The following is a 17,646-nucleotide window of genomic DNA, read 5'->3' on the forward strand; positions in this document are numbered from 1 at the left end:
GGTTTGATTCTGAAAATTAAACCACAAATTCCATATGGCCTGTTTTGAAAAATGTTGTTCTCCCTACTATGTATATTTTGGACACCTGTTTGTATCCAAAAGATGTTTGCACTTTCTCTTCACTGACTTTACAAGGGGTAATTCTTTAGGATCACTGAATTTCTGGCCAAATGAAACTTGTCCCATGACATGCAAATCTGTGTGTCCCTCAGTAGGCCCGTATCGTTCCTGTCTCTGTTACCTTATGACTCTTTGTGCTTGCTTTTCATTTTCTGATGGAAACAAGACACTCGGTTTTAACACTAGTGCCTTGTTACACTGAGAAGACTTTCTGCTTGTTCCTGGTACAAAATGGTAAAGAGATCTGACTTCTGAGTGGGATCAGGGCAAACACTTTCCATTGAGCTAAACAAAATCTGCACAGAATGAGCTGTGCCTTTCCCCTACAATGTCCCACATCCTGACCAAGTAGGATGGGTTGCTGAAGGGTAGGAGCAACAAGACCGTTTGCAGAAGGGGACTTGCCAAAGGACAGACTGGGGGGGAAAAAGTCTTATTTCAATGACCACGGCCTGTATCTGTATGGATGGCATGACAGTTTTGTGAGGTAACAGTCCTAGCATAGCACTTTGATTTAATGGCTGTGTGTTGAAAAAACAGTGTAACGGTAGCCAAATCTGAAATCCCCTTCTCCAGATTATTGGCGTCGATCCCCTGGGCTCCATTCTTGCTGAGCCTGAAGAACTGAATAAGACTGACAAGACGACATACGAGGTGGAGGGGATTGGATATGATTTTGTCCCTACCGTGCTGGACAGATCGGTAAGTCAAGCTCCTCAATTAACCACTCCTTGCCTTCTGCTCTGAGGGGAGGGGGAGGAAATTTGAAATAGCATGGCAGCTACTGTGAGGCACACAGAGAGTGTTTCTTTGAGATTAGAGGGGTTAGGAGGCACAACGAAATCCTCTTCCCACTGTATCCCAGTAGGTAAAGCAGCCTCAGGTGAACTTCTGAGCTGGACACATTTCTCTTGCTCTTTCATAATACTGTGTGAAAACACACTGCACAGATAGCTTTTTCCCGGAACAATCCCTTTAAATAAAACCAAAAAAACCCCAACCCTCAACTTGATCTCTAGTCCAATGACATCAGGTGCCAGGTAGGACTCACTTTCCTGGCAAGTCAGCTGGGAATGGAGGAGAGTGGCCAGTTCTCCTTGTAACTTTTCCCACAGTCATTTTATTTAAAAGGTAAAGTACTTTCTACTAGTATGGGGAACACCACTAATACCACTGTAGTCTTAATTAGCGCCCCTTCCCCCCCCCCCCCCCAAAAAAAAAAGCAGTTGCGAGATGTGAAGGCAGTTGTAAGTCTATAATTTGAAGCAGCTGAACAGCATCTCCTGAAAGGGGGATAAGATCAGCTATGTCTTTTGTCTCCTGTCCCCTGCACTCTTTTAGGTGGTGGACAAGTGGTACAAGAGCAACGATGAGGAGTCTTTTGCTTTGGCACGCATGTTAATCAGAGAGGAAGGATTATTGTGTGGTAAGAGCTGGTACTAATCCTCCAAAATTTCCTGTGAATTAGATTGCGGCATTGTGTAAATCACTTAACCTGTCAAAGGGAAACCTTTGTCAGTGTTGGGATTAGGGCTCCAGAGTTCTTTTCTCTAGCCCTGAGCTCGACCCACCTCGCTCTGATCTTATCCTCCTGTTTCACAAGTGGCTTCCACGTGTCGTGGTCTTGACTGTGTGATCTGGGTGTTGACAGGTGGCAGCTCCGGCAGCGCAATGTCCATTGCTGTGAAGGCTGCCAAGGATTTAACGGAGGGTCAGCGCTGTGTTGTCATCTTGCCCGACTCCGTCAGGAACTACATGTAAGAAACTGCCCTGTTCTCTTTCTGCTTTGAGCCTGCTGCCTTCACAGAGGGTGGGGCATTCATACAGAGTTTAGCCAAGCTTTTCCACAGCGTCTGTTGGTTTTTGGTTCCCAACTTGAGGCCTCCAGCAGGAGCCTGGTTTACAGAAGGTGGGAACTCAGCGAAAATCTGGTGCCTTTAATGTAGCTCAGATTGGGCATCCAAAAATCATTGGTCACTTTGGAAAAGTTTGAGTCCTGCGTTTCTTTAACCATTTTAAATTGGATCTCTTCTGGAACTTTTCAAGGAATGGTTGTCCTCTACTATCTCTGCCTTGTGCTATGAATTGAAGAGAATACTACTGTAGTAACAACACATGCCAGGATGGTGCAGGGTGAGGTGGGGTGGGGAGGAGGGGACACAGTTTTACACTTGCTCTAAGTCCTGTGGTTAAATTCACTTGACCCCACACTTAAAATACAGCTTTACTCTGTGACACTGTTCAGTTCCCCATTTTGTAGCATGGGAGCACAAAACTGTAAATGTATTTAATTTAATACCTTCCAGCACTTCTACTCCATTACAAGTGGTCTCATTATTTGGTTGTGCCATTTCCTTTTTTCTTTTTACAAATATTCTACCCACATATCCCTTTGCCATAAAGAACGACTGACTCAGTGCTATTATATGTTTGTAACTATACCGCTATCTGTGCTGGGGATGTAACTATGTGCCATTGTATGTACTATCAACACCAGTGTAACCTGCGGGGGAGCTCATGACTTCTTTGCTTTCTTGATGGTTTCCAGGTCCAAGTTTTTGAATGACAAATGGATGACCCAGAAAGGGTTCATGAAAGAAGAAGATGACATTATTAACAAACCTTGGTAAGGCAGTCCTGTTCATTTGAGTTTTGTGAGCCTATTGCAATGGGATGGGCAACGCTAAATTGCACTGTAGCTTGCCGTGTTTCCTTGTCTGTTTGAATTGATCCTCTGTACATTTGGGGATATGGTGATGGCTACTTAAATCAGTAGAAATATTTTTAGTTATTCACTTCGAGAAAGCTTAGATTCTTTTGACTTGGTGACAACTTCAATTCTTAAATGAATGAAAACTTTTTAAACTCTTCCCTCAGCCCAGTTATTCTTGATGTTTTAATGCCTCATTGATGTTTATGGTGTCATCTACTATTCATTAGGCAGGTTGAGATGCATATATGCTTTTGGGGGGCAGGGAACTGTCTTTTTCTTTTGTTTGTGCAGCACCTTATACAATGGGGCCCTGGTCCATGACTAGCACTCCTAGGCACTGCAGGAACAAAAATAATAATCCTTTGTCAAGTACAGTGAAATGGACATTGTCAGCTTGACATCTAATCAGTATCAAAACAGTTAAAAGAAGTTTGGGGGTACTTAACTGCCCTAAGGCCCATGCTAGACTTCATGGTTTTCCATCTTTAAACAAATCCCTGCCTGTCTCTCCTGTTGCTGCTGGAAGACCCACACACAAACACGAGGGGGAAAGTTTGCAAACAGTCTGTACAGAGAACACTGACTGGACCCAGAGTGAGCAAATTGGAAAAATACCTTCTAAGGTCTTCATTTGTGTTGTAATGCCCAGAAGCCCCAGGTAGGATTCGAACTCTGCTGTGGTACATGCTGTACTAACAGAATAAGAGACACATTCTGTTTTTACAGTTATTTAGATGGTTAGCAGTTTGTGGCAGGGACTGTCTACTGTGTGTGTGTGCCGTGCCATGTACAGTAAGCCTCTGACCTTGGCTGGGGCCTCTTGACATTACTGTATGATAAATGATGGATGTTTAGTTTTGAGCCAAGATGCAACCCGTGGTTGTACCAGACAGTTGGATGAAATGGAGGTTGAGGGTAATGCTGATAAGAGCACATGGCTCCACAAACTATCTAGGTGTCTCACTAAATGGCTTCGAGTCCATTAAAATGTTCTTTTCCTTTTTTGTAAATCAAGATCCAAATAACCAACTGGAGGTATCTGTAATCTCTGCTGGCCATTTGCCATGCAAGGATAGGAATCAAATAAGATGGAAAAGGGACACGGTTGTAATTGTTTCCCTTCCTGAGTCCTGAAGACCCAAGTGAGCCTTTCTGCTGGTAGTGAGGGGAAATCCTGTAAGGTATTTTAGGACCTGGCGGTTTCAGAATGATCAGACGAGTTGCTGTAAAAACTATGTTTTGTCCACAGGTGGTGGCACCTCAAAGTTCAGGAATTAAGTCTCTCTGCCCCCCTGACAGTGCTTCCGGGCGTCACCTGTGAAAAGACCATTGAAATCCTCCGAGAGAAGGGATTTGACCAGGCACCAGTTGTTGATGAATGTGGGTATGTTCAGATATCAATATCTTCCTCCCTTCCCTCCCCCTCCAAAACAAACCTGTAAGTCAAGTTTCTATTTCTTATTTACTGTTTACACACAGTAAATGAGAAGTGTGTCTTCTGTCATTTAATTCTCCAGCATCTCCTGCAGGGTCAGCAAGAGTTCAGAAATGTCATATTACATACCACACAGCTTTCAGATTTAAAATGCTGTCCTGTCAGGACTACCCTGCTCTTGGCCTAATAGGTCTCTAGATACCATGACCTTATATTTGAAATGTCTCTGTCTATAATGAAGAAGTCCCTCCATTTTTGTCTGGGGGATCGCTGTGGACTCCTGGTGAGGAATAGATCAAAGCAAAACCTCTCATTTAATAAAACGGAGGGTGAACCACCACCTTTGCAGGGTTGGGTGTTCTCCGTAGATTCTTCATGGCATTTTGCTGCAGTGAAAACTGGAAAGTGGTCGCTAACCTGGGCCTAAAGAAATTTTAAAAATCTCAGTCCTTGAGGCCACATCCAACATCTTCATTCCCTCAGCCTCCATTGGTGAGCCTGCTGAATGGCAGAAAGCTGAATGCTGATCTTTAGTGGGCTGGGGGGGAGGCCGGCAGAGACTATTTAAATCTGCAGGTTCACTTAAACTACATGCAATCATGGTCAGACAACTGAGTGATTAGATAGACAGTAGAGGAAACCACAAGTTCACCCAAACCTTCTGTTACTAGCTAGGAGCTCTGAGTCATTGCTACGGTGTCCATCAGCCTTGTCATTTGGAATCCCCCTGAATTTAGTGTGTGCCAGCACACGCCACAGTTCAGTGGGAAGGACCCAAAACTATTAGCCCCACTTTCATTTTGGCTCTGGGAGCTGAGCACAGCCAGGTAGGAGGGAGGTCAGTAAAATGGCTAATTACAGCAAAAGTAGGGAAGACTCCCATTTTAAGTGTAATCCAGCCAGGACATTCACACCCAAACCCAGGACTTTCCCAGAAAACCGGCATGTCTGATCACCCAAGTTTTGAGCCTCCTTGCAGAGCAGGAAATAAATTGGTTAGTCTCTAAGGTGCCACAAGTACTCCTTTTCTTCTTGCAGAGCAGAGTTCACTTGGGGGATATCGACACAGCAGCAAGCCTCCCAGCTCAGGTCGACAGACTAGGGCTTGTGCTACCAAGCTGAAAATAGCTGTGTAGACCCTGGAGCTTAGGCTCTGAAGCCCACCCTCTTCCCTGAGCCTCCGAGCCCAAGCTGCGCTGTCTGCACAGCTATTTATTACTGCAGACGCACGAGCCTGCGTCTGTCGAGGTGGGCTTGGAGCAGGCTGCCACTCACTGTGGAGGCACGCCCTTGGTGGCTCTGTCTGCAGTGAGGGTGCGGAGATGAGGGAGAGCTGCATGGTCTGCCTCCCCGCGGCGTGGGGGACAGGGTTTTGGAACCTGGGCTGTAGCCCCAGCAGGAACATCTGCATGGCCATTCCTAGCCCCACAAGCCTGAGTCAACTGATCCAGGCTCTGAGCCTCAGAGCTGTTGGTTTTTCTTTGCTCTGTAGACACCCTCAGAATCTGAGAACACCTCTGGAAATGGTTATCTACACCATTAAGCCAGTTGAACTGACTTTTGGCCATCCCTCTGAGGAAAGCCTGCTGAGCGTGCGGTTCACTTGTTTCTAGAAAACCCTGGGTGTCTGCCATTGTTTGACCATGCCTCCTCTTTTCAGTGTGATTTTGGGAATGGTTACCCTTGGGAACATGCTTTCTTCGTTACTTGCTGGGAAAGTTCAGCCATCAGATCATGTCGGCAAAGTAATCTACAAGCAATTCAGACAGGTAAACCTGCTCTGTCATCTACTTTATTGTTAAAGTATTGTTGTAGGTATCTGAGCATTACAGTGGCATCAGCTAGCGTAAGATTTGAAGCGGGGCCATACAGAATCTTCTGTTTGAGAATGTGCCACTATGCATGCAGACCTGGGTTTGGATCTCATTTTAGACTCTAAACTCAGCCTGGGGTCATTGAAAGGCTCCCAGACTTGAGTTGGTTTATGGTGCTACATCAGACCATTGAACCCTAGTGAGTTTGATGGGGACTTTTTTCTTGTCATTGGGATTTCTTTTCCTCCCCCCCTCCCCCCCCCGCACGCGCACACACACAAATCTGAATGTAAAACTGAGTGGTGTGAGCCTCCATGGGAAGAAATCATTGAACTTCAAACAGCTCTTTTGTGTAAATTCCAATGGCAGTTGAAACCAGCAAGTGCTCGCTTTGCAACAAAGACTGGAATTGTCACAAGCTGATGGCTGATTAGTTCTGACTGCCATCAAAGTGCATAAAGCATTATGCCAGGCAAGTCTACCTGGCAGTCGATGTGCCATATTTATCGTACAGTAAATGGGGATAATGGTACTGAGCTCCCGTGTAAAGCACTTGGAGATCTACTGATGATAAGCACTACAAGAGCTAGGTGATATCATTAATTGGGGAGCTTATGACACTCAAAATAAATAGTAGGATATTATGTTTTGTGACATAGCTTTCTTCAGGCTTTAGATTCAATATTATATTTAGTAGTAAATAATTAGATCCATAATGGATCTTAATTATTAATATTTAAAATTCTGGAGAAGGAATTGTATTCCGCTATATCTCATTATATTCTTATGTATAATCTACTGGCTGCTTGTTTTATAGCTTGGGAGAAGGAGGAGCGCTAGTGCTTTACAGACAAAATGAAAGAAAAATATTTTTTTTCTCCCTAGACATCAAATCAAACATCAGGTGAAACTCTGGTGTGTAACATAACTATTTTAGTTCCTGTCATCCCTCGCTTTGCTGGTCCCTATGTTGCTCGTGCCTGTATGGTGTATTCATTGTTGTATCTGTAATAGTCAGTTCTTTGTGCCTCTCCTCCCATTTTCTCCTGAAATACGCTGATTGAACACCCTTCTTTCCCCAGCTCCCTCCCCTGGTATCTGCCACTGCTAATATGCTGGCACAAATACAGTTCTCTGTTTAAAAAAAAAAATCTGAATTGTTATTATTAATTGTGTTACTGTAGTACCCAAGAGCCCTAGTTGTGAACCAGGACCCCATTGTGCTAGGTGCTCTACAGACCCAGAATAAAAATAGTCCCTGCCCCAGGGAGCTTACAGTCTAAGTATATAAAAAAAAAAAGAATTCTAGATGTTTGCTTTTTTTTTAATTTGGAATTAAAAAGTTTTATTTAATTTTACAACTAATTTGGAATCTGTGTCAGTGAAATGGGGAAAAACTTAAGAGTCCTCATTGTCCCAAAGATGGTGTAAAGTATTGTTTGAAGGAAGAGAGCTTTAAGGCACACTTCAAATAAAATGGATATGTTTGGTGTGACTGGAAGGCAAAGTGAAAATAAGGAAACTTCTCTCATGTATGAGAGTCACAATAATTTTCTTACCAACTGGTCACCTTAGATTTGAAGAAGAATTACTGTTTTGATTTAAAATGACCAGCTATGCATTTAGTCTCCTGAAGCCATGAAACATTAGAGTCACAAAATAACCTATTCAAAAACAGGTACTTCAGATTACCGAATAGAGAGGATGGGCCATCCTTGTGAAAAAGGCACAAGACTTTGAATCAGGGAATCTGAGTGTTGTTGGGATTAACAGCAGATCCTAAAGTACGCTGGGCATTATGCAGGTGTATAGGAAAAAACAGCTGCCTTGAAGAGCTACCAAACTAAAAAGGCCAAAACAGACACAGTGGGGAAAGTGAGACTTGACAATCAAAGCAATCATTGGGATTGGCTGCGTGTTGCTAGTTTTTCTGTAGTTTTTTAAAACTCTTTGGAGTAGAAAAGTAGGCTGAGGAGGAATATCAGGAGCATATGTTAGCAGGAGCAATAACATTTTATAGGGGGTGGATATACCACAGAGGGTAGCTTGAGTGAAGGTGGTAGCGGAGGGAGTGTGATGGAGAGAAGAGACCAGAGCAATAACCAGCTTCCTGAATGACCTTGGGCAAGTTGCTTAGCCTCTCCTGAGCATTCGTTTTCCCCATTTGTAAAATAGGGAAACAATAATCCTTCCTCACGGGAATGGTGTCCATCTTAAATTCCTGAGTGTCTGTAAAGTGTTTGGAGAACGTCAAGTTGCTAGTAGCCCAAAGTATATAAATGAATATGAACAGGAAATAGAAAAGAGATGTTAAACCTCAACAATTTCCTTTTATATATTTTGAAAATGAGCCTCTATTCTTGCACCCAAGCTTTTTGCATGAGTAAGTCTGGATGCTCGAGGGTTTGTATGTTCTCAGGCTCGTTTTTGCTTGCACAAATCTGGCAGCAACACCACTTATCTGATTTGTGTGTACACAGTTTTTTTAACCTGAGGCTCTTTACTGGAACAAGCTTTTATTTTGCTGTAAGCTAATCTTTTCTGTAAATAAAACTTTCCTAACTGATGGGAAGTCACAAGGCATCTGTAATTATCATGGCCCAGGAGCTGTATCCTGCGAAATAATGACTGGTCTGAGGCATTAGTTGGCATCCTTATGCATTGCCTTGTGTCACTAATACCAACAGGTCATTCCTCCCTGAGAAATTTCCCACATTAAGGTAGTTGTTACTGTGCCAACTGAGAAGGGGAGAAATAAAATTTTTAGTGGGAGATGCATTTTCTGTTTCAGTCTGTTTCAGTCCCACACTGAGCTCCTTGCAGGATAAAGGCTGTACTCCAGGGGTAGGCAACTTACGGCACCCGAGCTGATTTTCAGTGGCACTCACACTGCCCAGGTCCTGGCCACTGGTCCGGGGGGCTCTGCATTTTAATTTCATTTTAAATGAAGCTTCTTAAACATTTTAAAAACCTTATTTACTTTATATACAACAGTAGTTTACTTATATAATATGGACTTGTAGAGAGAGACCTTCTAAAAACGTTAAAATGTATTACTGGCACGCAAAACCTTAAATGAGAGTGAATAAATGAAGACTCGGCACACCACTTCCGAAAGGCTGCCGACCCCTGCTGTATTCTATAGAAGGCAAGTTCATCTGTGGTGTAACTTCACAGAAGTGTCCTTATAGGGTGACCAGATGTCCCGATATTTTGGGCTTTTCTTTATTACACACACACTCACACCCCAATTTTTCATACTTGCTGTCTGGTCACCCTCCGTCCTTATAAAAGGTACAGCTGATAGCCCGTATTACTTTTTGGATGGAAAATCACCCAGCTAATATACCAGATTTGTTTTCAGATTGATGGGAGCACATAGATAATACCAAAACATGATTGTTCATGGAATGCTATTTTTTGCTTTCTTTTGGGGGGAGGGATAGCTCAGTGGTTTGAGCATTGGCCTGCTAAACCCAGGGTTGTGAGTTCAATCCTTGAGGGGGCCATTTAGGGATCTGGGGCAAAAATTGGGGATTGGTCCTGCTTTGAGCACGGGGTTGGACTAGATGATCTCCTGAGGTCCCTTCCAACCCTGATATTCTATGATTCTATGAAATACCCAACAAATGAGATTAGCCTGTAGGGCCAAATTTTCAAATGTATTAGGCACTTAATTCCCTTGGCAATTAGGGTGGCTGAATACCTTTAAAAAAATCTGGTCTTTAGTGCTTTATTGTTCTGTGTTGCTAAAGAAAAGCCTAACAATAGTTTAAGCAGGTTCATTGAATTCTTGATTCTGAGTTCTTTGTTTGTTTGCTCCCGAGTAATATGTTAGCTCGGGTTTGGGTTTTTTTGTTTTTGGTTTTTTTTAATGGCTTTTCTCGCTGCTACCCTCCCCAAAACCTCCTTTTTCCAAATCAACTGACCGTCTGATTTCCCACCCTCTCACTTCCATTCCCTCCAGAGTCGTACAGGTGAGTATAGTCTTATGTTTACATAACATCATTGTTTCATTACACACATGGAGCACTGATTTTTACCTCTTAGTTTTTTTAAAAAAAATCTTTCTTGTCTTTAGAGTGTGTGGGTGTGTGTGAAAATGAAAATTTCAGGTGCTACATCCCCTGGATTTTTTTTTTCTTTTTGTCCAGCTTTTTTCCAAGACCCACAGCATTTAACAAACCCCAAGAACTCAGTGGGATGTGGATTCATTAAGTAGTAGTTGTACTGTACTGCACTTTAAACATGAACGATGCTTTACAAGTGCTAATTCTTATAATTTTAACGGTCTCTAGGATGGACGGGGGCGCTGTTGAACTTTTATGTTATTACAGGACACTTTGCTTTTAAGTTTGGTAACTTTCTCTCTTTAGATTCATCTGAAAGACAGCTTGGGGAAACTTTCTCATATCCTGGAAATAGACCACTTTGCTCTAGTTGTACATGAACAGATTCAGTGTGAGTATAACATAACACTCCTTGTGAAAGGTAGTGTAGTGTGTGTGTGTGTGTATATGTGTGTGTGTGTGTATAATAAAAACCAGTACCAAATGACACGGTGAGCTGTTATGTATGAGGCATTATATATTGTGTGGCAAAAGTTGGGTAAACCAAAGGCCCCAATCATCTTACCCTTGTAGATATTCCTGTATAACATCATTACTAACATTGGATCACGAGAATGATGAAATGATTAGAAACATTCTTTACGGTGAGACTCAAGAAGCTCAGTCTGCTTAGCTTAACAAAGAGTAAGTTAAGGGGTGACTTAATCACAATCTGTAAGTATCCACATGCGGAACAGAAATTAGATAAGAGGGCTCTACCAGCTAGTAGACAAAGGTATAACAAGTTCCAGTAGTTGAAAGTTGAAGCTAGACAAATTCAGTCTAGGGAAAAAGTGCACATTATAACAGGGAGGGTAATTAACTGTTGGACAAACTTACCAAGAGTTGTGGTAGAACTCGCATCACTGGAAATTCTTAAATCAAGAGTGGATGTTTTCCTAGAACATTGCTCTAGTTCAAACAGGAATTAATTCAAGGAAGTCCTGTGGCCTGTGTTATTCAGAAGGTTAGACTACATGATCACAATGGTCCCTTCTGGCTTTATAGTTTAAGAATCTATGAGCATTGTGACAATGCACTGCTTTGCATTGAGAAAATGTTTTTCTGATTGACCTCTAGCTTTTTTTGTGGGTTCTTAAAGTTACTGTAGAACACATCGTAGCATCAGAGTCATTCAAATTGTTCTTTCCATTGTGCATTACCTTGCATTTTTCTATACAGAATTTCACCTGTTAGTGTGTTACCCATTTGTTTCCTTTGTTAGATCCCTCTGAAGTGACTCTCAAGCCCCTGTAGACTTCACTAAGCTAAACAGTTGTCTTTTGCAAATGTTGCCTCTTCACTGTTCAACCCATTTCCAGATCATTCAAATAATGCGAAGTATTAAGTCTCCTAGTACAGCAACGTGAGGCACTACATTGCTAACATCTTCCATGTTGAAAACACAATTTATTCCAAACTCTTATCTCTCAGCTAGTTCTTAATCCATGACATAAATTTACCTCTCTTCCCATGACTATTTAGTTTCCTTTGCAACCTTATGAGGAAATTTAGCAAAGGCTTTCATTTCAGTAATTCCTAGAGTGCTGTCAATAAGAATGGCAGCTCACCTCCATCTGAATGTACAATCGGTTGGGTAGGTTGGCTTAACCAGACCTGCAGGCCTCTAGTATTTTGGAGTCATAGTTGGCTTCTAGTTTTAGGCAGCAGTAGATAAAAATTGAGTATGTGTGTTTGGTTTGAGCCTTGCAAAGTAGGAAAAATCTTCTTGTGTTTTTCTGTAGATCTCAGTGACGGCTCCTCCAGTAAGAGACAGATGGTGTTTGGCGTTGTTACAGCCATTGACTTGCTTAACTTTGTGACTGCACGGGAGCGGGAAAGAAGGGCCACCTAAGTTCAAGGACCACTCTGTTTGCAACATCTTCCATGGCATTTTACAATCTCTAGAAAGAATCACGTCTCTCTTTCTCTCTTTTCCTTTGCTAGAATGTTCTGTCTCATGTTTTTATTTTTAGAATGTTAAAAACAACACAGCTGGAATCATCCCGACTACTGTGATGTAACAGCACATCTAAGTGTTGCAGAGCTTTTCAGGATTGTTAGCTCTCAGCCTCCTGAAATTGGTTGACCTGGATAGCATTTATATAAAAAACAAATGTTAGACCTCACTGATTTTAAGTCTAAAACACTGTTAACACTTAATTGAAGGTAATAAAGTGAACAGCCAAGCCATTTTGTTGGAAGCTGAGGCTAGAGCAATCTAGGAAGACTGCCTATGAGACTGTGTGTTGTTCATTAACATAGAATAAGTCAAAGACTGTGGATTTGGTGACAATATGGGTATGCCTTACCTAGTAAAACATTTCTGTATCTTTTCACAATGCGATGGTTAACTTGAAACAGGGTTGAGGTAAATCCTGGACTCCAACTCTAGGGTTTACCTCCAGCAGCTGTTTTGAGTCAGAGCTATCACTTGCCTTGTCTTGACTGAAATATGGCAATGAGATAGCTAACACAAGCAAGTGGTCTTACTATAAAAGCCACACCTTTTTATTAGTGAAGACACAGCTCCTATCATTTATTTTTGCCTGGCTGAATAAGCACATGTGTAAACGACAATAAATCAAAATCAGATCAAGCTCTTTAAAGAGCGAATTCTTAGCGGTTATGGCATGTTTGATGCATGACAAGAAGGCAGACCTTTCCCCTGAAAACTTTTATCTAAGACTGACCTACCTTGAACTGAAGTTCTTACGCCTACACCTGGGTTATACAACGTCATTCTTTCCCGGCAGGAGCAAGGCGAGGCCCTGTAAGATCCTTTCATAGCAGCCCCCTGGCTCCTCAAGTGCTTCTGAACTCTAGATGTTACTGCAGGGAAGAAACACTAGCTTCTGTGATGTATAACAAAACATAAACACAACTACGACAAAATCCTACCCTTACTTAGACATATATAATGGACTACAGGCAGTAGGGCTGCATATGTCTGAGAGAGGACAGAATTTGGCCCATAACATTTAACTAGTGTACTGAATACACTGTGACCAAACTTACCAGTGCCCCACTGCAGTGGCATTGTCTGAGCCAGTCACAGTGGAGGGGATGCTGTGCAGTTAGCTAGGTGTAACTGTATGGATTTCTTTTAGCTACAGAGGCTTCTGGTCTCTCATTTGTATCTGACTTGCATTAGTTTAGTGTTGCCCTTTCTCAAACTGTTCAGTCCCCCTAACCCTGTACTCTGGCTAATAGCAGCTCTCGGCCACTCTGCAGTGGTTTACATGATAACTCTACAGTTATGGGGGGCAGGGGGAGAATCTACTTCCTATCTCTATTATGACTGCTGTGATCCTCCTCTGATAAGTTATTTGCCACAATAAAGCTCTCTGCAGCACAGAGTTGCTGTTTCGGCTTCTCACTCCCTTTAGCTGTAGCAGAAAAATTCTACAGTTTACACAAAAAGCCAGACAAAAACTCCCAAAGAAACTGCAGCTGTCAATCAACTAAAAGAGGGATTTTTATATATATATATATATGTATGTATGTATATAATGAAAATACAGCTGGGTGGGGTTCACCCATCTGTATTTTCATTTCCCTCCTTCTTTTGATCTCTGCAGGTCAGCAGGTCTCTTAGCCCCACAAATGCTGTCACATTTGCTTTGCAGTTTGAAAATCTGCAGCCCCTGCCTCCCAATTTAGTTTTGAACACAAACTGTAAACAAAAGTATTAGTTATTCTGGGGACAGTAGCCTTGCTGGCCTGGAGAGGAGAGAAATTAATGTGTAATGGGAGATGAGAGTTAAGACTGGCTTTGGAGGTTTCTTTACCTTCTGTAGCATGACAGTCTCTATTTTGTTTTGTAACTGCTTCTCTTTACTCTTAAAAGTTGAATATTAAAAAATTTCATCATAATAACAACTTCAGGCTGCTTCATGTTAACTCTTTAATGTCATGTCCATGGCTACTAAAGGCTTCTGCCTTTGGCCTCTAAGTTTGTTCAACCCAGGGTATGATTACCTCAACACCAGAAGTCCCCTGAAGTTACTGTTATAACAAAGTTGCTTGGCGCCAGTGAGCAGCTTAGATAGCATTAAAGAAATGCTCCCTTCCACTTGATCCTGGACTGATTTAAGTAATTATCTATCGATGGAACAGTACCATTCGGAGGGAATCTAATAGACCGTTGCATCTGGCAGAATCGTCCCAGTCCTGAAATGACTTGGAGAAAAAGTAATCAAATGCAGCGGTCTGTTCAAAACTCCCTGTGTATTCTTTGGCAGCGGTTCTCAAACTGTGGGTCGGGATTGCCTAAAAATCTCTGTATTTACTGTGCTGTGAAGACCAAATAAGGCTGGCAGAGAAGTGTGTGTGTGAGAGAGAAACTCAAGTCTTATGTCCAAAGCTTGAGTAGAACTGTTTTTACTGGTGGGTGTGTGTGGGTGTGTATGCACCCTCCATATTATCTAGATTTTTGTGAACTGATGCTGGCTACCTTACTTAAAACTACTTTACATAGGGATATTTGTTGAAATGTTGCATTGCATTTGTATGTCTTCTCTTTAAATTTCAACCCTTTTGGTTTACTAGTGACTCTGTAAAAACATTAGAGTTTTCTTATATGAAGGCAATTTTTCAACTAAATCTGTGGAATTCATCTTTGCAAGGTTTGCTAGTAACTTCATGTGTCAGATAAGGATTTAGAGAGAGCTTTAAAGTTCTTTTTCCAATCATGCCATTTCTGTGGCTGACTCCAGAATTCCATGTATGTAGTGTAATTGCAGCCGTGTCGGTCCCAGGATATTAGACAGACAAGGTGGTGAGGTAATATCTTGTATTGGACCAACTTCTGTCGATAGAGACAAGCTTTTGAGCTACACAGATCTTCCTGTAGCTTCAAAGCTTCTGGTCCAATAAAAGACACTGTCTCTCTCACCTTGTCTCTCCAGAATTCCATGTAATTCAATTAATTGCTCCTGTTGGACAGACGTAATCTTCACAGAGTTCACCACTGGGTGCTGTCTTAACCTATAGATTGCAATACTGAGCTTCATGCAGCAAGTAATACACTGTTTTAAATAACGTTAGCCATTGCAGACTTCATTCAGCGCTCTTTCTTAGTGTTTAATGTCAACATTTAAGCTACTCTACGGTGATTAAGGGAAGTCTTTTATGTTTTAAAGGGAAAATATTCAATACAATGTGCTGAATTTATTGCACAAAAGTTCAATGTACATTATAAAGAGTTCAATAAAAGCTACTTGAGTGACTTAAAATGGATGGGTATATTTTTAATTTTGCTGTTGGCAGTCCAAGTTGAAAGTACCTTTGACTATAGACCTGTTGAGTGAAATTTTCAACAGTCAGAAGGCACCACCCAGTTCCAATTGGTTGACTGTAACTTTATCTGCCCTTTTTATCTCTCTGGAAGGAGCTGGGGATATGTGAGGATCCTGGCAGAGAGCCATGTTTTTGTCTGACCTATGTTTCATAACAAAACACATGCAACGGTAAAGATGCAAAACTTAAACACACAAAAGGCAAATGCTAACGTGTTTACAGCAGCATTTACTTACCCACATTGCAAGCCTGTATTGATTACTAATTAGACTGATATTTGCATACATGAATAAATAGGAACAATACGGATCAGTTAGCATTGCTATGAGAACTTGGTGTCTTTTTTGGTTGTACAGTAAACTCATAATGTTAATGATTCATTAACAAAACTTTTAGTTTTTAATTTTCTTTCTTTTTTTAATAAAAAATAAGCTGCCGGGGAGAGGGGAAACGCTATCTGCATTGTTATGAAACTACTTGTTTGTGTGTGTTGCATAGTTACAGTGCCTCAGTTAATTGCTCATCTTAAACCAGAGTAGAAATGATTTATTTGCCATGCACTAAAGTAAACATTTAATCTCCTTGCAAAAAATTAAGTTATAATTTGCACAGCAACAGCTCTTCATTGCAGACTAGCTACATGTGACGTTTGCAAGCTCGAGTCTTTTAGACCTATGTGTATGAAGATTTTCCTTTTTTTTAAAGCAGAGAAATTATATTTAGAATGCCCCCCCAGCCCCCATCAATAATAGCTGGACAGATTTTTTTTCTTCCAAACCTCCATTTTTGGTATCAATCAGAAGATTAGATTGTGTCCTATTTTTTCCCCTTTCTTTTTCTTTTTGGAATGTTTCAGCCCAATGGGAGAATTTTGCAAGAAAGGAGTGACTGTAGCACACTGATAATTGAAGTCACAGTGCAACATCTGCTCTAACGTTTTGTGACTTAATGTTTTTTTAAGTTTGTCTTTTGAGGTGTTGATCAGTGACCCAGTCTAAAAGTCATTCTTGGACAGGAGGTCCTGGATTGCTCAGTGGATGGGTAATACAACACGAAGACACCCTGAATAGCGCCTAGATTACTGGTTGAAATATAGCCCACCTATGCAACGATTGCAAATAACTTCTATCAAATATGTTTGGTAGCATATAGAAAATGAATTCTGATCATTTCAGTCCAATATCTAGTAGACAGGTGTTGCTTGCAAACCCGCTATTGCAATGATGGAGGGCTAGTGGTGGCCACAGCAGAGAACAATGGCTAACGGGGCATGGAGGAACAAGGCAGTCTTAGCCATAGGCTAAAGCTGTCTGCCTACAGTGCCACTTTCAGTGCAGCAGCAAAAGAGTGTCTCTGATCACTCCCTTCAGTTCATTCCCAAACTCCTGTTCAGCCTGCAGTTTCTATCCACTTGCCTACTCACCCCACTCCAAAAAGGGTTTCCTATTTCTGCTCACTTGTGTGCAGCAGTTCCAAACATGCCCCCAAATCCTTTTGTACATTTGCTTCTTGAAGCACTATGCAGCTAAAGCGAAGGACGCTGGGGGTACCCTTTGGTTCTAAAGGCAGCTGCTGTGGGTGACTGATCAGAAACAGGGACCCCTTTTGGTAAGAGGAAGTGACACTGATGGGAGACATGGTGGAAGGGAGGAAGCCTAGATTTGCAAAACAGTAAGGTATGCCTGGGGTTGATAAATGATTGAACCCTCCTCATCCCTAGAGGTGCTCCCCCTGAATAAGGGTGGGACAGTGCTCGGAAGCTTGCAAGGTACAATCTCTGCTGAGCCTGTTCTGTAGATAGAGGATTTCAGTCCACAAAATGACCTTTCATAAGCAATAAATTCCCTTTTAGAAAGAAGTCCTGTTACTGGTGGAGGTGCCTGTATCTATCCCCTCTGGATGGTAAAAGCTGAAAGTCTCACAGACATGCTGGAGATGGGCAGAGGGAGCTCAAAAATAAAGGCAGACCCCAAAAAAATCCTCAATATTGTCTTTTTAGAACAACTCAGGATTTTGGGGGTCTAACTCAGGAGTTTTGAACCTGTGGGTTTGGTAATGCTGGGATTAGCGAGGAAAAGGAGGTAGTCGGTGCTGCTCTGCCCTACCTGCCCTCAATTTGGGGGACACAAGGACATGCAGGACACAGGCGCAGCC

The 17,646-nt window shown here is 41.9% G+C and overlaps 1 protein-coding gene across 4 annotated transcripts in view; it reads left to right on the forward strand.

Moving 5' to 3' along the window:
- The window catches only part of LOC140917174 (cystathionine beta-synthase-like), a 54,065-nt gene extending 38,637 nt beyond the window's left edge, over nt 1-15,428 (forward strand). For all 4 annotated transcript variants that reach the window (XM_073359426.1, XM_073359410.1, XM_073359402.1 and 1 more), the window contains 8 exons: nt 697-822; nt 1,462-1,546; nt 1,772-1,877; nt 2,669-2,746; nt 4,083-4,217; nt 5,929-6,037; nt 10,459-10,543; nt 11,937-15,428. In XM_073359426.1, the coding sequence (XP_073215527.1) occupies nt 697-822; nt 1,462-1,546; nt 1,772-1,877; nt 2,669-2,746; nt 4,083-4,217; nt 5,929-6,037; nt 10,459-10,543; nt 11,937-12,046 (834 nt within the window). In that variant the 3' untranslated portion in view covers nt 12,047-15,428. The remainder of the gene's footprint in view (nt 1-696; nt 823-1,461; nt 1,547-1,771; nt 1,878-2,668; nt 2,747-4,082; nt 4,218-5,928; nt 6,038-10,458; nt 10,544-11,936) is intronic.
- Nucleotides 15,429-17,646: the final 2,218 nt, after the last annotated feature.

This window comes from Lepidochelys kempii, chromosome 1, assembly GCF_965140265.1.
Source record: "Lepidochelys kempii isolate rLepKem1 chromosome 1, rLepKem1.hap2, whole genome shotgun sequence".
Taxonomy (NCBI): domain Eukaryota; kingdom Metazoa; phylum Chordata; order Testudines; family Cheloniidae; genus Lepidochelys; species Lepidochelys kempii.